At 35.3% G+C, this 19940-nt stretch overlaps 1 protein-coding gene and 1 pseudogene across 7 annotated transcripts; one reads left to right on the top strand and one right to left on the bottom strand.

The window, feature by feature from the left end:
- Positions 1-2220: 2220 nt before the first annotated feature.
- LOC130968314 (pentatricopeptide repeat-containing protein At4g21300-like) lies at positions 2221-11560 on the top strand. Of its 7 annotated transcripts, XM_057893510.1 has the most exons (6): positions 2221-2636; positions 5343-5774; positions 6194-7023; positions 7217-7437; positions 7625-7670; positions 8576-11560. In XM_057893510.1, the coding sequence occupies exon 6, from the start codon at positions 8746-8748 to the stop codon at positions 11311-11313; it is 2568 nt and encodes an 855-aa protein (XP_057749493.1). In that variant the 5' UTR covers positions 2221-2636; positions 5343-5774; positions 6194-7023; positions 7217-7437; positions 7625-7670; positions 8576-8745; the 3' UTR covers positions 11314-11560. The 7 variants fall into 7 exon arrangements, with proteins under 7 accessions (XP_057749493.1, XP_057749495.1, XP_057749494.1 ...); XM_057893512.1 differs by lacking the exon at positions 6194-7023; XM_057893511.1 differs by having other exon boundaries at positions 6807-7437.
- A 1655-nt stretch (positions 11561-13215) lies between these two features.
- On the bottom strand, positions 13216-18304 carry LOC130965770 (cation-chloride cotransporter 1-like; annotated as a pseudogene).
- Positions 18305-19940: the final 1636 nt, after the last annotated feature.

Raw genomic sequence — 19940 nt, 5'->3', positions numbered from 1 at the left:
ATTATCAAAATAGGAGTAACAATTCTATTTTGGTAACAAGGTATATGAATTAAGAAATTGTGAGAAATACTAATTTTTCTATTTAACAAATACATTCAAAATCTGAATTTGCAAATTTACTACAATATTTTGACGTGAATAGTGGAAATTGTTTCAAAAGCTAACATTTATGGACCTTCAGAAAGTGGTGGATTGAATCAATGTCATTTTTAACTTAAAAATTGAATTCTGATATCATTGAGAATATAGGACATTTTTTATTTTTTCATAAATATAGTAAGAACGATGCGAGAAAGGAATAATGTAACATCAATATGTATTTTGGTCTAGTCTTTTAAGTGTAATGAGACTTGCATGTAGTTTACACCAACTTGTATTTGTGGTTTCTGGTGAAAGACTCGATAGGTCTGTTTACACTTAGAAACTAAACAAAGATATATGTTAATGTTGCATTATTTCATTTTTTGCTTAGTGTTCTTACTCGTTCAGATTTGTCAGACAAAATAAAAAAAGCTCTTGCACTCAATGACATAGTTGTCAGAACCGGACCGGACCGGACGGTTCGACCGAAAATCCGGTAAACCGGACCTAGTACCGGTCCGGTCCAAGCTTGCGACCGTTTCTGGCAAAGAACCGGTACGAACCGGTCTAACCCGGTGTGAACCGGTGAAAACCGGCGAAAACCGGACCGGTCCGAGTCAATCGGTCAATATTGAAGGTGAATGTACAATAGACCAGCAATCTGCAACTCCACCATGCACCATACCCTCCAGCGCTGCCAAGTGTCAGCTTGTGATGATTTTTGAAAAATTCTCCAAAATACTTCCAATGGGGTTCGAACCCCTTCCTCCTGCATAAAGCTGGAATGCTTCTACCACCAAGCTGGAGTGATTCTCATTAATTAATATTCAAATTATAATACATATAGCATTTTTGCTTTTCACTTATATTCAATTTATTTTAATTTCAAAGTCTCTCATTTTTAAATCAATTATATTTTATTTAACTATAAATTTTATTAAATATATACAAATTAAAAAGATAAATAAAAAAATTTAATTAATCACAATTTATTTTTTCTTTTCATGATTATATGATATCTATTAATATTATTGTTTTAATATATTATTTTGTTTTTTGTCTTCGTATGAAGTTGATAGTTAAAAATCGTTAGATGATATTTAGTTAAACTAGTCAAATCATCTAACGATTCTTAAATATCAACTTCACAAAAAAATAATTTTACGTGACTTTTCACCTATAATAATATAATAAAAAATGAATATAAACTAATTAATAAAGCATTAAAATTTAAAAATGATAATTATTTTTATAAAAACAAAAATAAAAATACAAATGATAAAAAATAATTAAATTTTATATAATTATTTAATTATACCGAGTTAACCGGTTCGACCAGTGACCCACCGGTTGAACTAGTGACTCAGTGACCCAGTAACTTCACCGGTTCGATCACCGGTTCGGTTCTGACAACTATGCTCAATGATATCAAAATCCGTTTTGTACTTGAAAAAGAAGATATTGATTCAAATTTCCTTTTCTCTTTGTCTACTAGCATTTGACCCGTGCAACTACACAGGACTACAGAATTTATTTTCACCACAAAAATTATTTATTTTAGATAATATTTTTAACTTTTCATTATATCAAAATGTCGTACATAGGTATAATTTCAAAATCTGAGTTCGTTCGATGTTAATAAAATATTCTATTGTACTAAAGATTTTCAATGTTAGTCTAAATATATATTAAGCACAAAATAAAAAAGTTTGATGTATTATCGAATAATATTTTTTGATCATAAAAATAAAACTACACCTAAGATTTAAATTACATTTTCTTTCGTTAATTAAAACTATATTCCTCTTTATTTTTTCTTTTTTAAAACACTAAGACTGAATTCGTTTACATTATTTGACCATGACATTACGAAATTTCTATGAGGACCGTTAAAAGGGGTTGGGTCTATTAGGAATATGTTCTGAAAATCGGACCAGGTTGGTCGGTCGAATCGGTTCAATTAGGAACCGAAAAAAAAATCCGGTCCAGTATGTAAAACCACAAAATTAAAATCGTTTATAAATTGTTGAACCGGCCGGTTATGGACAGGTCGGATTGGACCGGAACCCGGCCGGTTTACAGAAAACACCTCGTTTCCTTCCTTGAAAGGAAAAAAGTTGCACGCGTTATCCCCTATTCCCCCCTTCTCTAACTCCTTCCTTCAGCAAACCCTAGCCTCCACCAATAGTTGTCGCCATCTGTTGGATGAGAGACTGCTGCCGCCGTCCATCCCACTCAAGAACTTCCGTCTTCGTGCTCTCGGGCCTCTCGCCGGATCCTCCACGTCGGGTGCTCGCATCTCGCCGTTCTCCTCTGTGCTCGGCTGCTCGCGCCTCCCTCCGCCAGTGAGTGCTCGAGCTGTGCGTGTTGGTTGCTGCTCGTCGTCCGTGGTTGTCTCTGCTCGATTCTGCCTCCCAGTCTCACTCGAGCCTCGTCTCAGTCACTGGCATCTCGTGGTTCGTCTGTCTCGTCGCCGGCGGCAGAAGCAACTCGTGGGGTTGTCTCTTGCTTAGTCGCCTTCCGTGGGGTGGTCGCCGACTCGCCGTCGACCGTTGGTGAGTGCCTGCACCATCGCTTCCCTGTTCTCTCTTTTCAGATTTCCCTTCTCCCTGTATTTTTGCATGTTGCTGAATTGCTAATCAAATTTGCCTTGTTGCTAATCTAAATGTTGCTGTAAATCGGGACTTTACTTGGATTTGTTAAATTTGTTGCTGTAACTTGAATTTGTTGCTGAATTTGTTGCTTCCCAGTCACAGAATCAGAATAGAATACTCTCAGTCAGTGCTTGGTTGATTGGTTTTGCTCACTGATTGTATTTGATGATAAATTTTAAATTGATAACTTTTAAATTTTAAATTTGCACTGCGTGTTACTGATTCACTGTTCCTTCAGTCCTTTATGTTGTTGTTAATCATTGTGATGAGCTTTATTAAAATTGGGTTGAAAACGGTTGAATCTTTTTTCATTTTTCATTGTTCTTAACTTCTGTTCTTATTAAAAAATTTGCAATTGGTGATCTTTTGATTTATTATATGCTTCATGTTTTTAATTTCACTCTGCTTCTAGGTTTTGAAATCTGTTTATGATAACTGTGATGCAATTATTTAGTTGGATAACTGATGTAATTATTGAGTTCAAGAGATTGAGTTTTTGATTTGCAAGGTGATTTTTGGTTGATTTTTTATTTAATTTGGTAATGGTGTTTATGATTGGGGTTATCTGGTTTTCATTCTTTTTGAATTTGGTAATAGTGTGATTGCTTGTTGCTGTTTGTAATGTTTGTTGCTGAATGATGATTGTTCTTTCTTGCCTCTGTTTAGTAATGTTTATTGAAATTTTGTACTTTTTCAATGCATATTTTTATGTGTTATTAGTCAAAGTCATGTCAAGGCCATGCAAATTTATTCAATTCCTCCTACTTCAAACTGCTTATGCTGCTTCTCACTATTTCTGGTGTGTAACTTGTATACTTCTGCATGATTCTCTTTTGATTCCACACAAAGTTGATGAAAAAAACTGATTTTGTTATCTGGGGTAATCTTATTCTGTTTCTGTCTATGTTTTCTTGCTAATGGAACATTCTAGTCTAGTTGTTTAGTGATCAGAATGTTATTCCTTCTTAGCTTCATGGAATGAAAGAGAAACTACATTGCATCCTCAGAGGAATCAAAAACCATTAATTAATTTATATATTATTCATTTTAGTTTTATGATTCTATCAATTTGGTTGTGTACTTATTCTTCTTATTCAGCATAGGAATTTAAGCATTTTATTTTTCTGATATTTCAAAACTGTGTTTTTCTCAAGAGACATTTATAGTTTTATACAGACAAGTGGTTCTGATTTTGGAATCAACTATGGATAAATAGCCAACAATCTTCCCTCTCCATCACGTGTTGCTGTTCTAAAACGGTTTTTCCGGTTGAACCACCGGTTGGACTGGTTGGACCAGTAAATCAGTGAACCAGTGATTAAAACGGTTTGATGACCGGTCCGGTTTTCAGAGCCTTGGTGAACTCTGATTCAAGTCATTCAACTGTGAACTGATATGGTGATATAGTGATTGAATAATTGTTTTTTTGTGAACGGTGAAGTGTGAACTGATATAGTGATATAGTGATTGAATAATTGTTTGCCTGTTTCAACTGAACTAAGTTACTGATTCAGAACTGTGAACTTTGTATTGTTATTGGATTGGATTGTATTGTTATTGGAATGGATTGTTATTGCTTGTTTGCCTGTTTCAATTGAATAATTGGATTGGATTGTATTGTTATTGGATTGCTGGTAATGTTTAGGTATGTATTGTTATTGTATTGTTATTGGATTGCTGGTAATGTGTAGGTATGAATGAATAATTATTGTTCGTTAATTATTGCTGTTCCCCCTCTTCCTCAGGATCTGCTCTGCTCTGTTCTAGGCTTCTAGATTTCTTTGTTATTGGAATTTGATTTTATTTCTGGTTAGGATTGGTGATCTGAATCTTTTATTTGAAAATTATTTTTTGGTTCTTTGATTTTCAAGTTGCTTGCTGCTTCAATTTGAGGGGATTCTGAATTTTGGTTTAAACTGTGATTGAAGGTTCTTTGGTTTGGGTATTCTTCACTTTCCTGGAAGCTTAGCTTTTAATTCGTTGAGATCAAATTATTGTTTTCAACCTTGGTGATTTTAGATATTCTTTTTGGTTGCTTTCTTTTTAAATGTTTCAATTGGTGTTATTGTGCTGTTGCTGTGATTTAAATGTTCTTTTTGATTCTTTCTTTTTCTCGAATGCCCAGTCAATGCTTGATTGATTGGCTTTGCTCACTGATTATATTTGATGATAAATTTTAGATTTATAACTCTATTACTGCTTTATTGTCTGTTTGTATAGTTAAATTTATTAAAGTTTCTTGAATTTGCACTATGTTACTGATTCAAAGTTTTTTGAGTTTTGTTCATTGTTTGGTTGCACTGTCCCTGCTCTCGATCTCTGCCGACTTGCTGCCCCTCCTCTGTGCTGGATTTTTTTTTTTTTGTTTCAGCTGTTGTGTTTTTGTTTCAGGTCCTGTTGTGTTTGTTGTGCAATACTATCAATTTGCTTTACTTTTTGACTCAGCTACATTAAGACAATATTTTCGATCTTTAACTTGTGCATTGTATATTTATATTAGACTATAATTATGTTTTAATGTGTTTATTTATATTTTATTTTTTATTTTATTATAAAACGGTTTTTTTTGGTTTAACCACGGTCAAATCGGTTGAACCTATGAATCAGTGAACCAGTAACTAGAGCGGTTCGATGACCGGTTCAGTTTTCAGAACCTTGGGCAGAAGCATCAGTTCTCTACTTCTCTTTGAAGACTTCTACTCACTCCCAAGTCCCAACCCTAACTTTCTCAGTCTCTCTTCAACCTTCTTCCTCCAAAGTACAAACACCACCGTCACCTCCAACAAACGCCGGAGCAAAGCATCACCGTCGCGGGTCGAAGGTCACCGTCGTGTCCGGGTCGAAGGTCGCCGTCGCGAATCGAGGTCGAAGGCCACCGTCGCGGGTCGAAGCATCACCGTGTTGGCGTCGTCTGGTCATCGGCTTGGCGTCGTCGTGGTCGTCAGCTTGTTGTCGGCACTGAACTGTCACCGTCACCGAAGCGTGGGTCGACGTCTGGCTCTGACAGTCTGACCTTCTATGCTCTCGGCCTCTCCCGCGGTGAGTACTCAGTAGTCAGTACTTCAATCTTTTCCTTCTTTCAATTAATTTCGTTTATCTGGTGATAAAACTGTATGAATTGGACAGATTTAAGTTCATGGTTCTTGTTCTGTTTTTCAAATCTTTTCCTTCTTCTGAGTTCTTGTTCATGGGTTCTTGTTCTGTTTTTCAATTAATTTTTTTTATTTTGTTAATTATTCTTGTTTTGTTTTTCAATTTTGTTTATTTTGAATTTCGGTATATAAATTCAATTCTGCTATGTTGGATTTGGCTATATTGAGTTTTGTTTATTTCTGCTCTGTTGAATACTGCTCTGTTGAATTTTGGGGTTTAAAATTTAAATTCAATTCTGCTCTGTTAATTATGTTGAATGAATGTCGTATGAGTTATATGGATTGATATATTTTTCTGGATTATAGGTTGCTGTCATTTTGAATTTAGATGGAACAGCCACAAAATGATAAGCAACTACAACATAATTCTCTGGGCATCTTCAAGGCTAGAAATTATGGAATTAGCCCTCTCTAGTTGCTTGTTGAGAACCATTGTATTTTGATTGACTTCATTTAGTGATTTTGTTCAGGTTCACTTTTCTTTTCAATTTGAATTAATCCTTTTAAAATAATTTTGTTAATTTTTTGTGGTACTTGTTAATTTTGTTGATTGTTAATTGTTGATTTAATTGTCTAATTGTTTGGATTCTGAATTCGTTTTTTGAACTTTTGATGCCGAATGTAATTGATAATTTTCTGTTTTGAACTTTTGGTGCTGCATGTATTCTTTGCTTCTTGATGTGATTAGAAATTCTGTAAATCTGTTCAACAATCAATATTTAGTCATTGACTGTAACTGTATTTAATTTGTGTAAATTTGTGTTTGTAAATTGTTGTTACTAATTAGAAATTTTTATTTTTGAAGATAGAACAACTAGATAGTGATCAAGCATTACATATATTAATTTTTAATAATTTTATTTAATATTAATTAAACCGGTTGAATCCTGGTTGAACTCCGGTCGGACCATTGAACCAGTGAACCAGTTGCCTTACCGGTTCATTGACCGATCCGGTTCTCGCAACCTTGCAAATTACTCCTTTATCACGATTACTAAACATCGAGAGCCACCGTAGTCCTTCATGTTTTCGGCCTTGGATCCACAACTGAAGACCTCGTCACTGTCATTAACCTCCACACCGCTGCCACTAGCCTCCTCTAGCTTTATGAACCGATTATAAGTGAGCAAGAGCAGGTGCAGACATCTTCTACTTTATAAACTGACCTAGACATCAGAGCTGTTCATTTCAGATCTCTTTTTCTTCATTTTTCTCACATCCAACACACACCTTCTCTGTTCCACTTCTCACTTTAAAGTTAGATTCCAAAAATTCGATTACTTTTCCGCTAACATAAATAGATTCCAAATCCTTGCTTTCGATTCGAAGGTCCATATACTGGTGAATTTCACTGGCAAGCTCGACGGAACCTACTCGACGGTGGCGAATACCGTCATGGAGACCTTTAACAAAATCTTCGCGGTAAACACTTGGGGGCATGTTCCTGTGCTGTAGAGGAGCAAAGAATAGAATGAAGTGTGGCGGCAGAAGGGGATCTAATCCAGTTGATGTTGCTGGTGACGGCACTGCGGACATGAGGCGGTAGTGAAGTAATTATTTTTTGTTCTATCAAGTTTTTCTACTAAGCCTTATAATTTTAAATAATCAAGTATCAACCAATACACAATTAATATTTATGTTTTTAGCACAGTTCCTAAGCTTTTAAGCTCAAAGCTTCAAATTTTGCAATTTGCAATTAAAAAAAGGTTTATGATCAAATTATGGCACATTTTACAGTGTATGATTGCTTGAAGCAACGGAGCAGCCTTTCAAGTTTCAGCAGGTAAACCTTTATTTATTTTTTTGTTTTTGGTGAGAAACCTTGATTTTAATTCTAAAACCCCATTATTGTTATTATTGGTTTAAGAAACTAAGCATATAATGATTATTATACACGTAAACGCAATTACAGGTTTTCCATATCCTGGAGAGGTCACTTGTGTTATACATTTTCTTACTTTGTTGTGTAAACATATGCAGTAGTTATATAGTTGATAGTATCCCGTGATTATGATTATCTTTTCTATAGAAAGAAAGGGGAGAGAAAAAAAAAAGAAACTACTAATTTTTTTTATGCTTGAGCTCTGAATTCTGGTTAGAAATATTGATTTGTATGTTATGGCATTATTAAGCATATTTTTCTGTTATTTATTGGTTTGGTTGTTCTCTGTTATTGTTTTGTTTACCTTTTCATTATGTTTAGAATTTTAGATAAATACTAATGGGAGGAAGAGAACTTGTTAAAATGGTTTATAAGAAGCATATTAAATTTCCCCCCTTTTTTGGATGAAATTATGGATAATTCATCCATCTCATGCTTCTATCTCGATGTGAGCACTTTTGTTATATACATTTGTTCTGATTACTTGTTGAGTTGATGTAACTGCAGTTTTCTTAATAAGTATTATGCTTTTGCTGAAATCTTTTGTATACAAATTCAAGCTCTTTCATTATTAAGTTGATGTAAACATTTTACATTTTACCCAAAGATTTGAAAGAGCTATCAATCAAGGGTTATAGCTTCATTGAGTTAGGACATTCTTCTTTTTTCAATATGACCCGATTAGATTTGGATTGTTGTTTGCTTCCTTCACTAGTTTGCTTGTAATTGGATGAGTTTATACTTGATTTCTTGAGTCCAATTCTAGCAAACTATCTGACTCTTGGTATATGGATTTGTTCTTGCAGATTGATGAGTTGGAATTTGTATAAGACAATTTTGTGGCCCGAAAGTAATGAGGTTTCATTGGGTTTAAGGTCGGGTAAGAGTCTCAAAAATAGACCTGGTCAATATTTAGGGCCTGGTTTGGGTCAGGACAAATCCAGTTTCACCCGTCCCATGACTCCCCTATCTTCAAATGTACAACAGAAACCTTCGCTCTGCGTGCACCAGAACTCTCTCACATGTTACAGCTTCAACTTCCAAATTTATTGTGCACGCTGATAATTACAATTATGCCATCCCAAAACCCTGCTTTCCAAACGCACAACAACATCCAGAGCCTCTCACAATCCAATTGGAGTCTCTGTTCCGTTCTTGTTCTGATTCCTCTCTGCTTCCACAGGTCAAGCAAATTCATGCTCGGGTTGCTGTTTGTGGAATGAGTGATATCAATGTGTTGGGTTCAAGAATTGCAGGGTTGTATGTTCTTTGTGGTAGCATCAGGGATGCTAGGAACTTGTTTTTCAGGCTTGAGTTGGGCTATGCACTTCCCTGGAATTGGATGATAAGAGGGTTTGTGATGTTGGGGTGGCATGATTTTGCATTGTTGTTTTACTTCATGATGTTGGGTAGTGGAGTCTCACCTGATAAATACACTTTCCCTTACATTATAAAAGCTTGTGGTGGTTCAAATAATGTTGCATTGGCTAAGATGGTGCATAACACAATTCGGCCATTAGGGATCGATGTGGACTTGTTTGTTGGTAGTGCCTTGATCAAGTTGTATGCAGATAATGGGTGTATTTGTGATGCAAGGCAAGTGTTCGATGAATTGTCTGTAAGAGACTGCGTTTTGTGGAATGTCATGCTAAATGGTTATGTAACTAGCGGTGATTTTAACAATGCAATAGAAACTTTTCAGGAAATGAGGAATTGTTATATCAAGCCCAATTCAGTAACTTTTACTTGTATGTTATCATTATGCTCTACAAGAGGGATGTTTTATGTTGGTACTCAGCTTCATGGTCTTGTTATTCGTAGTGGGTTCCAGCATGATTCGCAGGTAGCAAACACGCTACTTTCCATGTATTCCAAATGTGGTAACCTTGTTGATGCACGTAGGTTATTTGATTCAATGACACAGACTGATACAGTTACTTGGAATGGGTTGATTGCTGGATATGTGCAAAATGGATTGGCAGATGAGGCCTTAACTTTATTTAATGCAATGATCTCTGCTAGTGTCAAACCAGATTCGATCACTTTCGCAAGTTTCCTTCCTTCTATTGTTGAATCTGGTAGTAGTAGTACCAAACATTGTAAAGAAATTCATGGTTATATAGTCCGGCACAGGATTCCTTTTGATGTTTATTTAAAGAATTCACTTATTGACGTATACTTAAAGAATAGGGACGTGGATACGGCATGCAAGATTTTCCAGCAGAATACTTCAGTTGATGTTGCAGTTTGTACAGCTATGATCTCGGGCTATGTACTTAATGGTCTGTATATTGATGCTATAGATTTTTTTAGGTGGTTAGTTCAGGAGGGAATGGTGCCTAATTGCCTGACCATGGCTGCTGTTTTGCCGGCATGTGCTGCTTCGGCTTCTCTGAGATTAGGGAAAGAATTACATTGTGACATTCTGAAAAATCAACTTGATAGTGTGCTTCATGTGGGGTCTGCCATCACAGATATGTATTCAAAATGTGGAAGACTAGATCTTGCATATCAATTTTTCAGAAGGATGCCTGAAAGAGATAGCGTATGTTGGAACTCAATGATTGCAAGCTTCTCACAGAATGGTAAACCAGAAATGGCTATTAATATTTTTCGTGGAATGGGAAGGAGTGGAACCAAGTTTGATTCCGTGAGCCTATCATCTGCACTTTCTGCGTGTGCAAATATACCGGCACTCTATTCTGGGAAAGAGATGCACGGCTTTGTGATAAGAAATGCATTTACTTCTGACACTATTGTTGCAAGTGCACTGATAGACATGTATTCTAAATGTGGAAAATTAGCCATGGCTCAGTATGTGTTTGACCTGATGTACTGGAGGAATGAAATTTCATGGAATAGCATCATTGCTGCATATGGAAACCATGGTCACCCCAGGGAATGTCTCCATCTATTCCATGAAATGTTAAAAGCCGGGATTCACCCGGATCACGTTACTTTCCTTGTTATAATATCTGCTTGTGCTCATGCTGGCCTAGTTGATGAAGGCATATCATATTTCCGTTGCATGACTGAAAGTTATGGGATTTGTGCTAAGATGGAGCACTATGCATGCATGGTAGATTTGTATGGTCGAGCTGGTCGTTTGCACGAGGCATTCAATACTATAAAGAGCATGCCGCTTGCTCCGGACGCAGGTGTTTGGGGGACATTACTAGGAGCTTGTCGGGTTCATGGCAATGTTGAGTTGGCCAGACTAGCTTCCGAACATCTTCTGGAGTTAGACCCCCAAAATTCGGGGTACTATGTATTGCTTTCGAATATACATGCCGGTGCAGGGGAGTGGTCAGATGTTCTTAAGATTCGAAGTCGAATGAAGGAAAAAGGAGTTCAGAAAATATGCGGATACAGCTGGATTGATGTGAACGGCAGCACCCATATGTTTTTTGCTGCTGATGGTAGTCACCCACAATCTTTTGAGATCTATTTGATTCTGGAGAGTCTTCTCCTTGAGTTAAAAAAACAGGGTTATGTTCCTCAACCATACCTTCCACGGCATCCACAAGTCGTTGTAAAAACTTGAATGGAAACAACCAATGTCTATATTCCAAGCATCACCAAGAGCAAAAGTTTTGTTCTATGTAATCCATATTATTATAAAAATGGTGTACACTAAATATTAGCCACCAATTTTGTATTCTTTCAATGCTGATAATGGAAAACTAAAACTAGTGATCATCAATTCAATTTTTTTGTAGTCCCAAATTTGGACTAATTTGTATTCTTTCATGCTGATATTTGAAAATTGAAACTAGTGATCATCAATTCAATTGTGGTTATTACTAAAGTATTATCACGAGTTACATCTTTTGGGTTGTTTTTTATTTCATTTTTTTTCTTATTTTATATTTTATATTTTTATCGATTAGTTTAGAAGACGCGATACTCTCCAGAGAGAGTAACTACAAAGTCAGAGGGTTATACAGGGAGATAACACAATAGCAAACAAAAGGATCTAAAGCAACAATACCTTGACAAACAAACACAAATTGCCAATCAAACAAGTCTCTCAAAACACCTTGTTAGCTTTGAATGTTTCTTGAATTTTGATTATTAACAAACATGAATATATTTAAAAATTTTATTAATCTTCATCTAACCGTTTGCTAAAGTGTTTCAAAAATTACTAGTGATCGTTTGATTTAAGGTTAAGAAATATATTCCAAAAAATTATATTTCTGGAAATATTATGTTTGGGAATCCTTATTGGAGTTTTTAATAATATTCCCACCGACAGAACAAATGTATCATCCTCCTGAGAAGTTAAATAGTGCAACATCAACAATCACTTTCTTATTAAAAAATAATCACTAATACCACTCTAATTCTTTTAGTATAAATTTAATTTATCTAATGATATTTAAACCAAATTAACAGTATTTTAACAAAATATAAACCCTAACACAGATTATTTTAACACTAATCCTATGTCACATATTACAGTCATATCAAATTTGTAACGGACACATCAGTCGACGGCATTATAGTTTATACGACAAAATTGATGAGGAAGAACCCAAGTTTCTTGTATTTTAAGAAGTGATAGACATTTTTGTATTTTTTGATTAGGAATCAATTTGTTTCTCCAACAAAAGATTAAAGATTTATTTGTCCTTTTTCTTGAAATAATAAAATTTAAATACAACACTTACAACAAATAGCATACTTATTCACCCATGAATGAACCAGAGGCAACGAATTGCAGAGTAGTCAGATAAAATAATTGAGAGAGAAAATGGAGTGAAGTTAGAGAGAAAAGGAAAACGAGAGAATGAAAAGGAAGAGAAGCTCAGAACTTAGGAAGAGACATGGACTAGGAAGATACAAACAAGCATAGCATATTTTATAAGGATTAAGGAAACGGCACACAAGAAATGCATCCAATGTAGACACATCAACCTATTAAGTGCAAGTTGCATTAAGGAAATTCCGAAAGAGTAGCAACATTGTATATGTGTCGATAAATACCACAAAAGAGTCTCCACTAATGATTTGGGGCGCCATATTGAGTTAAATGCCTCTGCCCTACGTTTTTAGCACAAAAGTTGTTTGAATTATGACCAGAAGCTTAATTTTTTCATGTACCATTTCATTCTCTCTATGCAACTACTTTAAAATTGACTTAAAATGAACTCAAACTAAGATCATAAATCCGATTAGTTTACCTTATGTATTTTTTAAGTGATGAATTTCTTTTTTATTCAGATACTTTATATTTAATGCTTAGACTTGGTCAACTGAGTTAGACACTAATCACTATTTTACGAGGCTTTGCCATCAAAATAATAATAATAATAACAACAATAATAATAATAATCTCATGCTGATGTAAAACCAGAGAGATTCAAAATAAGAAAACAAACAATTCAAACGATGTTCCAAAATGAATACAGTTTAATTTTTCTATTATAATCTGGTGATACAATAGATCCTCTTGAGCAAGAAAATGGGTACAAAGAATGAACACTACATGTAAACTACAAAATTATAAAACAGAAAAGGAAGTAATTAATGTCCTAGAATCCAGTTCAAAACTATGTGAATAGAGTTACAATTAAAATCCTCGGTATATTTTCCAGCAACATATCCATGTACTCCATATAGAAATATGATGGGTGGTTCAGTGGAGGTGGAGGCAAACTTACCAAAACAACAGCAGCCATTCTTGAGTATCTCAACATTATTGAATTGAGCTTAAGCGTTGTGAACAGGAACTTCTCGACCAGCATGCTGCTCATTCACAACTGCGCGCTTACCATCTGCCATTAGAGGGGTGCCATCTTTCTTTGCTGCTGCCTTCATTTTGTTGAGCACCTTTAAATGCATCCTGTGACTCATCCTGGGGAGACCCACCATTTTCTTGTGAAGAAATGGGAATGACAAAGACTTCTGCTTGCATCCGAAGATCATAAAGGAATTTTCTCACATCAGCTTTCAGCACTTCTGCATCTGCATCCTCTTCTGCAATGCAGAAAACCTGAATTTTGCAACTCTCAAAGCTGTCCTTGGTAAGAAGCAGCTGAGAGAGCAGCAGCATGAGATCACCATCTCTCACAATCCAGTAGAGGTCAATCGTGCCGTACTGCTTCTGGTACTCATTGGACCACTCATCAAGACCCTTCACTATGACTACTGCCTTGTTTGCAACCAACAAATGTCTTGGGGATTTCTTTAAGTTCTCCCGACGCCAGATCTCTGGGTAGCGCATCACCACAATGTTTGGCTTGAGATTCCCAAGGCCCATTGTCTGATCGATACCACGAAAGCGACAACAATCTCAGCCACACCTTCACAATTCTTGTAATTAATGTAGGTACTGAGCTGTTTACAAGCAGACTTGGCATCTTCAGCACATTCATGATAGTCTCCATCCAGTATAGAGACAAATATAGACATTCCTCGACCTTTCTTCTTCATACAGTTAGCAAAATCTGCAAGTTTGGGATGACATGGAACATTTTCTGGTAGTTGACCCCAGGGCCGGCAAAACACGAGTGGAATTGGATACCAATTCTTTGGGTGTACTTGGTTTTCTACGGACATTACAAAATAAGTTAATAGATAAAAATTGTTTTGGGCATACTTGGTTTTCTACAAAAAATATACTATACATAAAGCAACTGACATTAAATTTCGTCATACATAGAGTTGGTAAAGAGAAGCAATGCAAAAAGATTAAACTTGAAGCCTAAATATCAACCTTAATAGATTATTCTGTACACAGAAAGTTCATTAATGTTGTCATTGAATTGAAAAAACTTAATGAGAATACTTAAAGTATGAAATTATCCATGAACACAAAGTTCAGTGAACAACTTAATTCCCAATTAATAAATTATAGCTATTTTGTTTTTCTTTTGAGTGAAGTATCAATTATGCATGATAAATCATGTCAATGACAAAATTATCCATGTCAGAACAAAAAGTGTTGATTTTGTCTGCAACATGATGTTTCTTGGGCTATTTTCCTCAAGGATTTTAATTATTTTTTTCATTGAAAAAATTTTCAGAGACAGATTTTCATGGGTAATTTGGTCCTTCATTCTTTAGTCGTTTTCTTGAAAGCTCTCAAGGACCTTAAGAGTAATATTTCTTCTTTCTCCAACCAATCATGCCTTGATGCCAGGATCAACAACATTAATGCATAATATATTGTATCATATTATCTAGTTGACTGAATTTGAAAGGTATATACCTCCTAGTGATCGAAGGCTCTGAAGTGCTAGTTGGAAATATGCACTTTTGAAACCATCTCCCCAGTCGCCAGCCTTTCCTTTGAGGCCCACATACTTATATATAAGACTTGCAAGGGCCAAAGCCACCACAGTGAATGACCACGAGATCAGGAACAGAATCACTGCATTGGAAACAAGGAAAAAAATGATCATTGCAAAATTGAGGGTTAACATGAAAACACACATAAGCAGCAGAAGAAGTAAGTATAAAATGGTTCATAGAAAGCTATAGTCACAGGCTAAACTTTTTTACTCTTCCATAAAGACCCACGTAATTTTGGTATTTATAAGAAATGAGAGAACCTTTGATGATCTTTGTGTATTTCTCTTAGTGGCATGCCCCTTTGGCCTCTACATCTAGATATGAACCACTAGAGTACGTTATATAAACTTAGAAGGAGGCTTTCTTTCCCAAGTGAGTCAAGTTTCATATTTGGATTATATACATTTGCTTTACAGCTTCAATAATCTCTGCAAACCTAGTTCAAAAGGTTCAACACTGCTATTCAACTAATTCAAGAGTTTGAATATATATATATATATATATATCATCCTTCGTTTTATCATCACCAACTTGTGCCATGTCTATCTCCATGTGAAGATACGATTAAGATTATCATGACAGAACTTAGCAGACATTTTTGAACCAAAGACGGGCAAATTCATATCTTCATGTTATAAATGTGGCTCAGTCTGTGTCTGCTATTGCTATTTGAAAAAGAAAGTATTCACTGGACTGGACATATTGTAAACCTATTCATAAACATGTCCCAAATGTCAAAGCTTCACACAGGAGAATCCAAACCACAGTGAATTTGCGGGATATTGGAAATCAAACATCTATTGCTACAAAAATGCTCAATTATTTTCTAATCTAAAATCTAAATCTCAATGCGATAGCAACTGGAATGTAATGGTTCGCAGTTTCAAATTATGAATATCAAAGAAGCACTAGGGCAAGGAATATAATACTACTAATGTAATACACAGCCATTTCCCAACCCAAATTATATGCACCTATAACACGGTAAACTGGTGTTCTACCGTCTATGCTGTTTCACAAATGGTGCGTTGAGGGCACTCTATCACGTTCAAAGCTTTAATTTCAGCGTTATATCTTTACCATAGTTGCAAACCCCCGCATTCCCACCTCGCCAAAACACAAAAAAGAAAAAAAAAAGAAAAAGAAAATAAAAGACAGAGAAAGAAAGAAGGGAGAGGGAAGCATGCATAAAGCAGAAAAAATAATTGAAACAACCAAGATGCGGCCAAATAGAAGCAAAATGAATCCGCCGATAGACAATAATGACAAATATGCACAAAAAAGACACCATACCAATGCAAAGTAATGCTCCAACAAGAGAGAGAAACCAATGATGAAATTTCCAACGAGGTCGCCAACTAGGAGCATCTAGAAGATCAAGAAGGAAGCAGGACAAGTTGACACCCGTATAACATAGAAGGAAAAACATAGTTATAGTTGGAGTGATAAGATCCAGATTCCCAATAATGAGACACACACCACATAGGATAGCAGTGAAAAGAGTAGCATCTGCAACTTTAAAGTAGCGCAGAATAGGTAAAATATCATCATTGGCTATTGCTGCAAGCAGACGTGGGGCACCGGTCAGACTCTGAAGAGCAGCACCCAAAGTTGAAAGAATAATCCCAATTTTAATTAGTGAAGGAAAAGGCCAGGCGACTGTAGCCGTTAGTAGCCTGCAATAAATCTCCATATCAAAAGCAGATGAAGTAAATTGGCAATATTTAAGGGGTTTATCCATTCAAAAAAGTGAATAGAAGAGTTTCTTCTGACATGGATGCCCAAAACTCACAATACTTAAAAACCATGATGAATTACATATTTTTCATAAGTTGACTACCAAAGGTAATCAAATGGGTTCCTGTTTTTAAAGGGACTTCTTGGTGCACATCTATGTTGCATGGGGTATGGGCATCAACTTTTCAAAATAAACGGTAAATTTTCACCTACTAAAAGATGTTCCATGTGAAATCAAACAAAAGTAACACAGGGTTTGAAAATGGTTGCTTTCTTTGAAAGCATAGATTAAGGGAAAAAGATTTAAAGAACACTCCAAAAACGATGGAGAACTTGTGCCAAGTTGTTCAAATCGTACCCAAACCATACCTAGCTCGTTTATTTTGTAGGAAACTTTCTATTTTTGTTCTTTGCATACCTGCATGTACCCATCACACGCTTGTACCCGGTATGGGTACGCTTCAAGTTTGCACATACCTGTGCAACGTAGGTACACACAGAGGGGCCTAGGTCTTTTGAGTTTATTCTAATCTTTTTCTTTCTCAGCAGAAGTCAAGATCAGTCCATTCAATTTTTTTCATCATTTCAAATACATCCTCTTTCATGAGGAAACAATTATACAAAGAAGTTTCGGACCAAAAATTACCAGTCTGTTAAAAGCTTCTCTCTGGTGGCAACAGCGCCAAAAAATAACATAGAAATAAAATACAGAGAAGTAGTAATTAGTGTTGCAGATAATGTCCCAACAGGAATTGATTGCTGAGTATCTTTTAGAGAAGCTGATCTATTAGAACCTGCCATTATTCCTGTCACAGCTGGGAAAAAGAGGCCTTCTAATGAACTGGGAAGGAAAGAATATAATTAGAAAAATTGAAAAGTCATTCCAATATCATAAACTAGAAAATGCTTAAACAAATTGGTCCCTCAGGATCCTCCATTAAATGTGAAATAATTTTAACTTTATCAATTATAGTGATAAATAATCTTAAATAGTGAAAAATTTTCTAAATCTTTCTCCTGCAGCCCATGCTGATTGGGACCACAGAACTGGTTAAAATGTTGGGCTTGATGGCATATACTTAATATAAAAAGTTACAATATAATTATGGAATAGGAGCTAAGGGCTACCTATTTCAGTTCTATTTCAAGCTTCGATATTTCATCTTCAATGTACAGAAGTTTTAAAACCCTGGTGAGGATTTTTATATTTCAATCCTATGTAAATCTTTCTCTTGCTTTACCTGGTTCCTCTTCCTCATAATAGAGTTGAACAAATTTAAGCAACGTCCTTGAGGGCTTATTAACATCAAAGGCATTGGAAAGATGGGGAAATTAGATTTTAGGATGTCTGCCCTCTTGTTTTGCAGTTATTGCTTACCATTATCTCTCACCATTTTTATTCTAAACTTCAATGGTAGAGAGGTCAATGAATTAGAGTCTCACCTTCCTTTGTTTAACCCTATTCACCTATCTAAATCTAAATCTTCTGTCAAAGTCATTCTTTTGGGACCGTTGTTCCTAATTGAATAAACATTTCTGTTTAATGTTCAATTTAGATTCCACATCATTGGCTTGCCTTCATTTGCAGTTCCCTACTGCAAGATCTATATAGATCAAGCTTTCTGGTAGATTCGGTAAATTGTGGAATTGCCCAGTGAACGAGTAGTTTCTTTTCACTAAATTCAGATATTTTGTTCCAACTAATGCAATATCCTGCTGCAGACGTTAATTTTTGCAGTGCTCGTGTATTTTTTGGAAAGGAAAGAACCCACTAGCTGAAAAGCACTAACAGAGAACTCCTTACTTCCAACCTCATCGAGAATCTTTAGGCCTCAAGCAAATCAAATTAATTAAATGAAATTAAAACCATTCTCCTGTCTAATTTAAAAATCCTGCGTCATTAAGTTAATGTATCAGCCAATGAAGAACAGCAGACACAGGAGTGTCAATTACCATTTAGTGTAATACTTCAGTTGATTCAGCCGTAACATATGAAGATTAAGTATAATGAATCCATACTATTGCTACTAGGGACTTGTTAGGCACTGCATGCTTGTCAAGTCAAATTTTTATTTATACTTTTAAATGAATTTTGGTTGAGTATTTTGTTTTTTAAATTCGAAACATAACAAATAGAAGAAGATACGAAGATGCAACGATAATGTAAAGTCTGTGGAGGAAAGAAAAATAACTACTAAAAGCAGTTATACATGATATAAGGGTAAAAGTAGTAAAAAATTTGGAGACCAAAATCAATTACTTTTTGGTATCCTCATTATATATATTGTATATAAAAGATATAGATATAGAGACATTTCCTAAAATGTATTATTGTACAGGATTGCCTAATAATAGATTAAGTTAAAGAGAGGTTCTAGAAGTGTCTAGAAAAGTCTAGAGAAGTCAGAATCAGTTAGATTCAGTTAGTGCAGGAAGATCAGAACCTGCTAGAATATGTTAGAATGAATAACTAACTTAAGTGTAAGCTCTCTGTATCCTCACTATATATAAGGCCATGAGCTTAGGACCCATTTGGGAAGCTTCAAAAGTTACTTTTTTTAGCTTTTGACTTATGAAAAGTCGTAGTATTAATATCTAGTACAATTTTCAAAATCAAATTGTCGTTTTTTAAGAAGTTATTTAAGTGTTTATGGAAAAGTTAAAAAAAATTAGAGTATATACCCATTTTGGTCCTCAAAGAATTTCAAACCAGACATTTTAGTCCCCAACTAAAATTAATTACTCGATTGGTCCCTAATAATTAATTTCGTCAGTCACTTAGGTCCTTGACTCCGTCAACTCTAACGGAAGACAAAATGGTCCCTGAAAATTCTAACATGAGACAAAATGATCCCTGACAACTCTAACAAGGGACAAAATAATCCCTGACCCCTTTATTCGAAAACGACACTGTTGTTCCCCAATTTTTATCATATCTCGCATAACCCTAACATTCATACTCTCCTTCTTCACTTTCACAGTCTTCTTTTCCATCTTATCCTTCCTCCTCTTTAACTCTAAGATTAAACCATGGTGTAATTGTCACACGTGTCGTACCTACCTCAACATGTCATGGACCACACACTTTCTAAATCTTTGTAACTGGTACATCCACCTCCTCTGCACTTCACTCAC

Source organism: Arachis stenosperma, chromosome 3, assembly GCF_014773155.1.
Source record: "Arachis stenosperma cultivar V10309 chromosome 3, arast.V10309.gnm1.PFL2, whole genome shotgun sequence".
Classification (NCBI taxonomy): domain Eukaryota; kingdom Viridiplantae; phylum Streptophyta; class Magnoliopsida; order Fabales; family Fabaceae; genus Arachis; species Arachis stenosperma.
The sequence above is the reverse complement of the archived record's forward strand: the minus strand, read 5'-3'. Positions and strand labels throughout refer to the sequence as shown.

Excerpts from the sequence above, each read along its gene's own strand:
- LOC130968314 (XM_057893514.1), top strand. The coding sequence starts at position 8,746 with ATGTACAACAGAAACCTTCGCTCTGCGTGCACCAGAACTCTCTCACAT.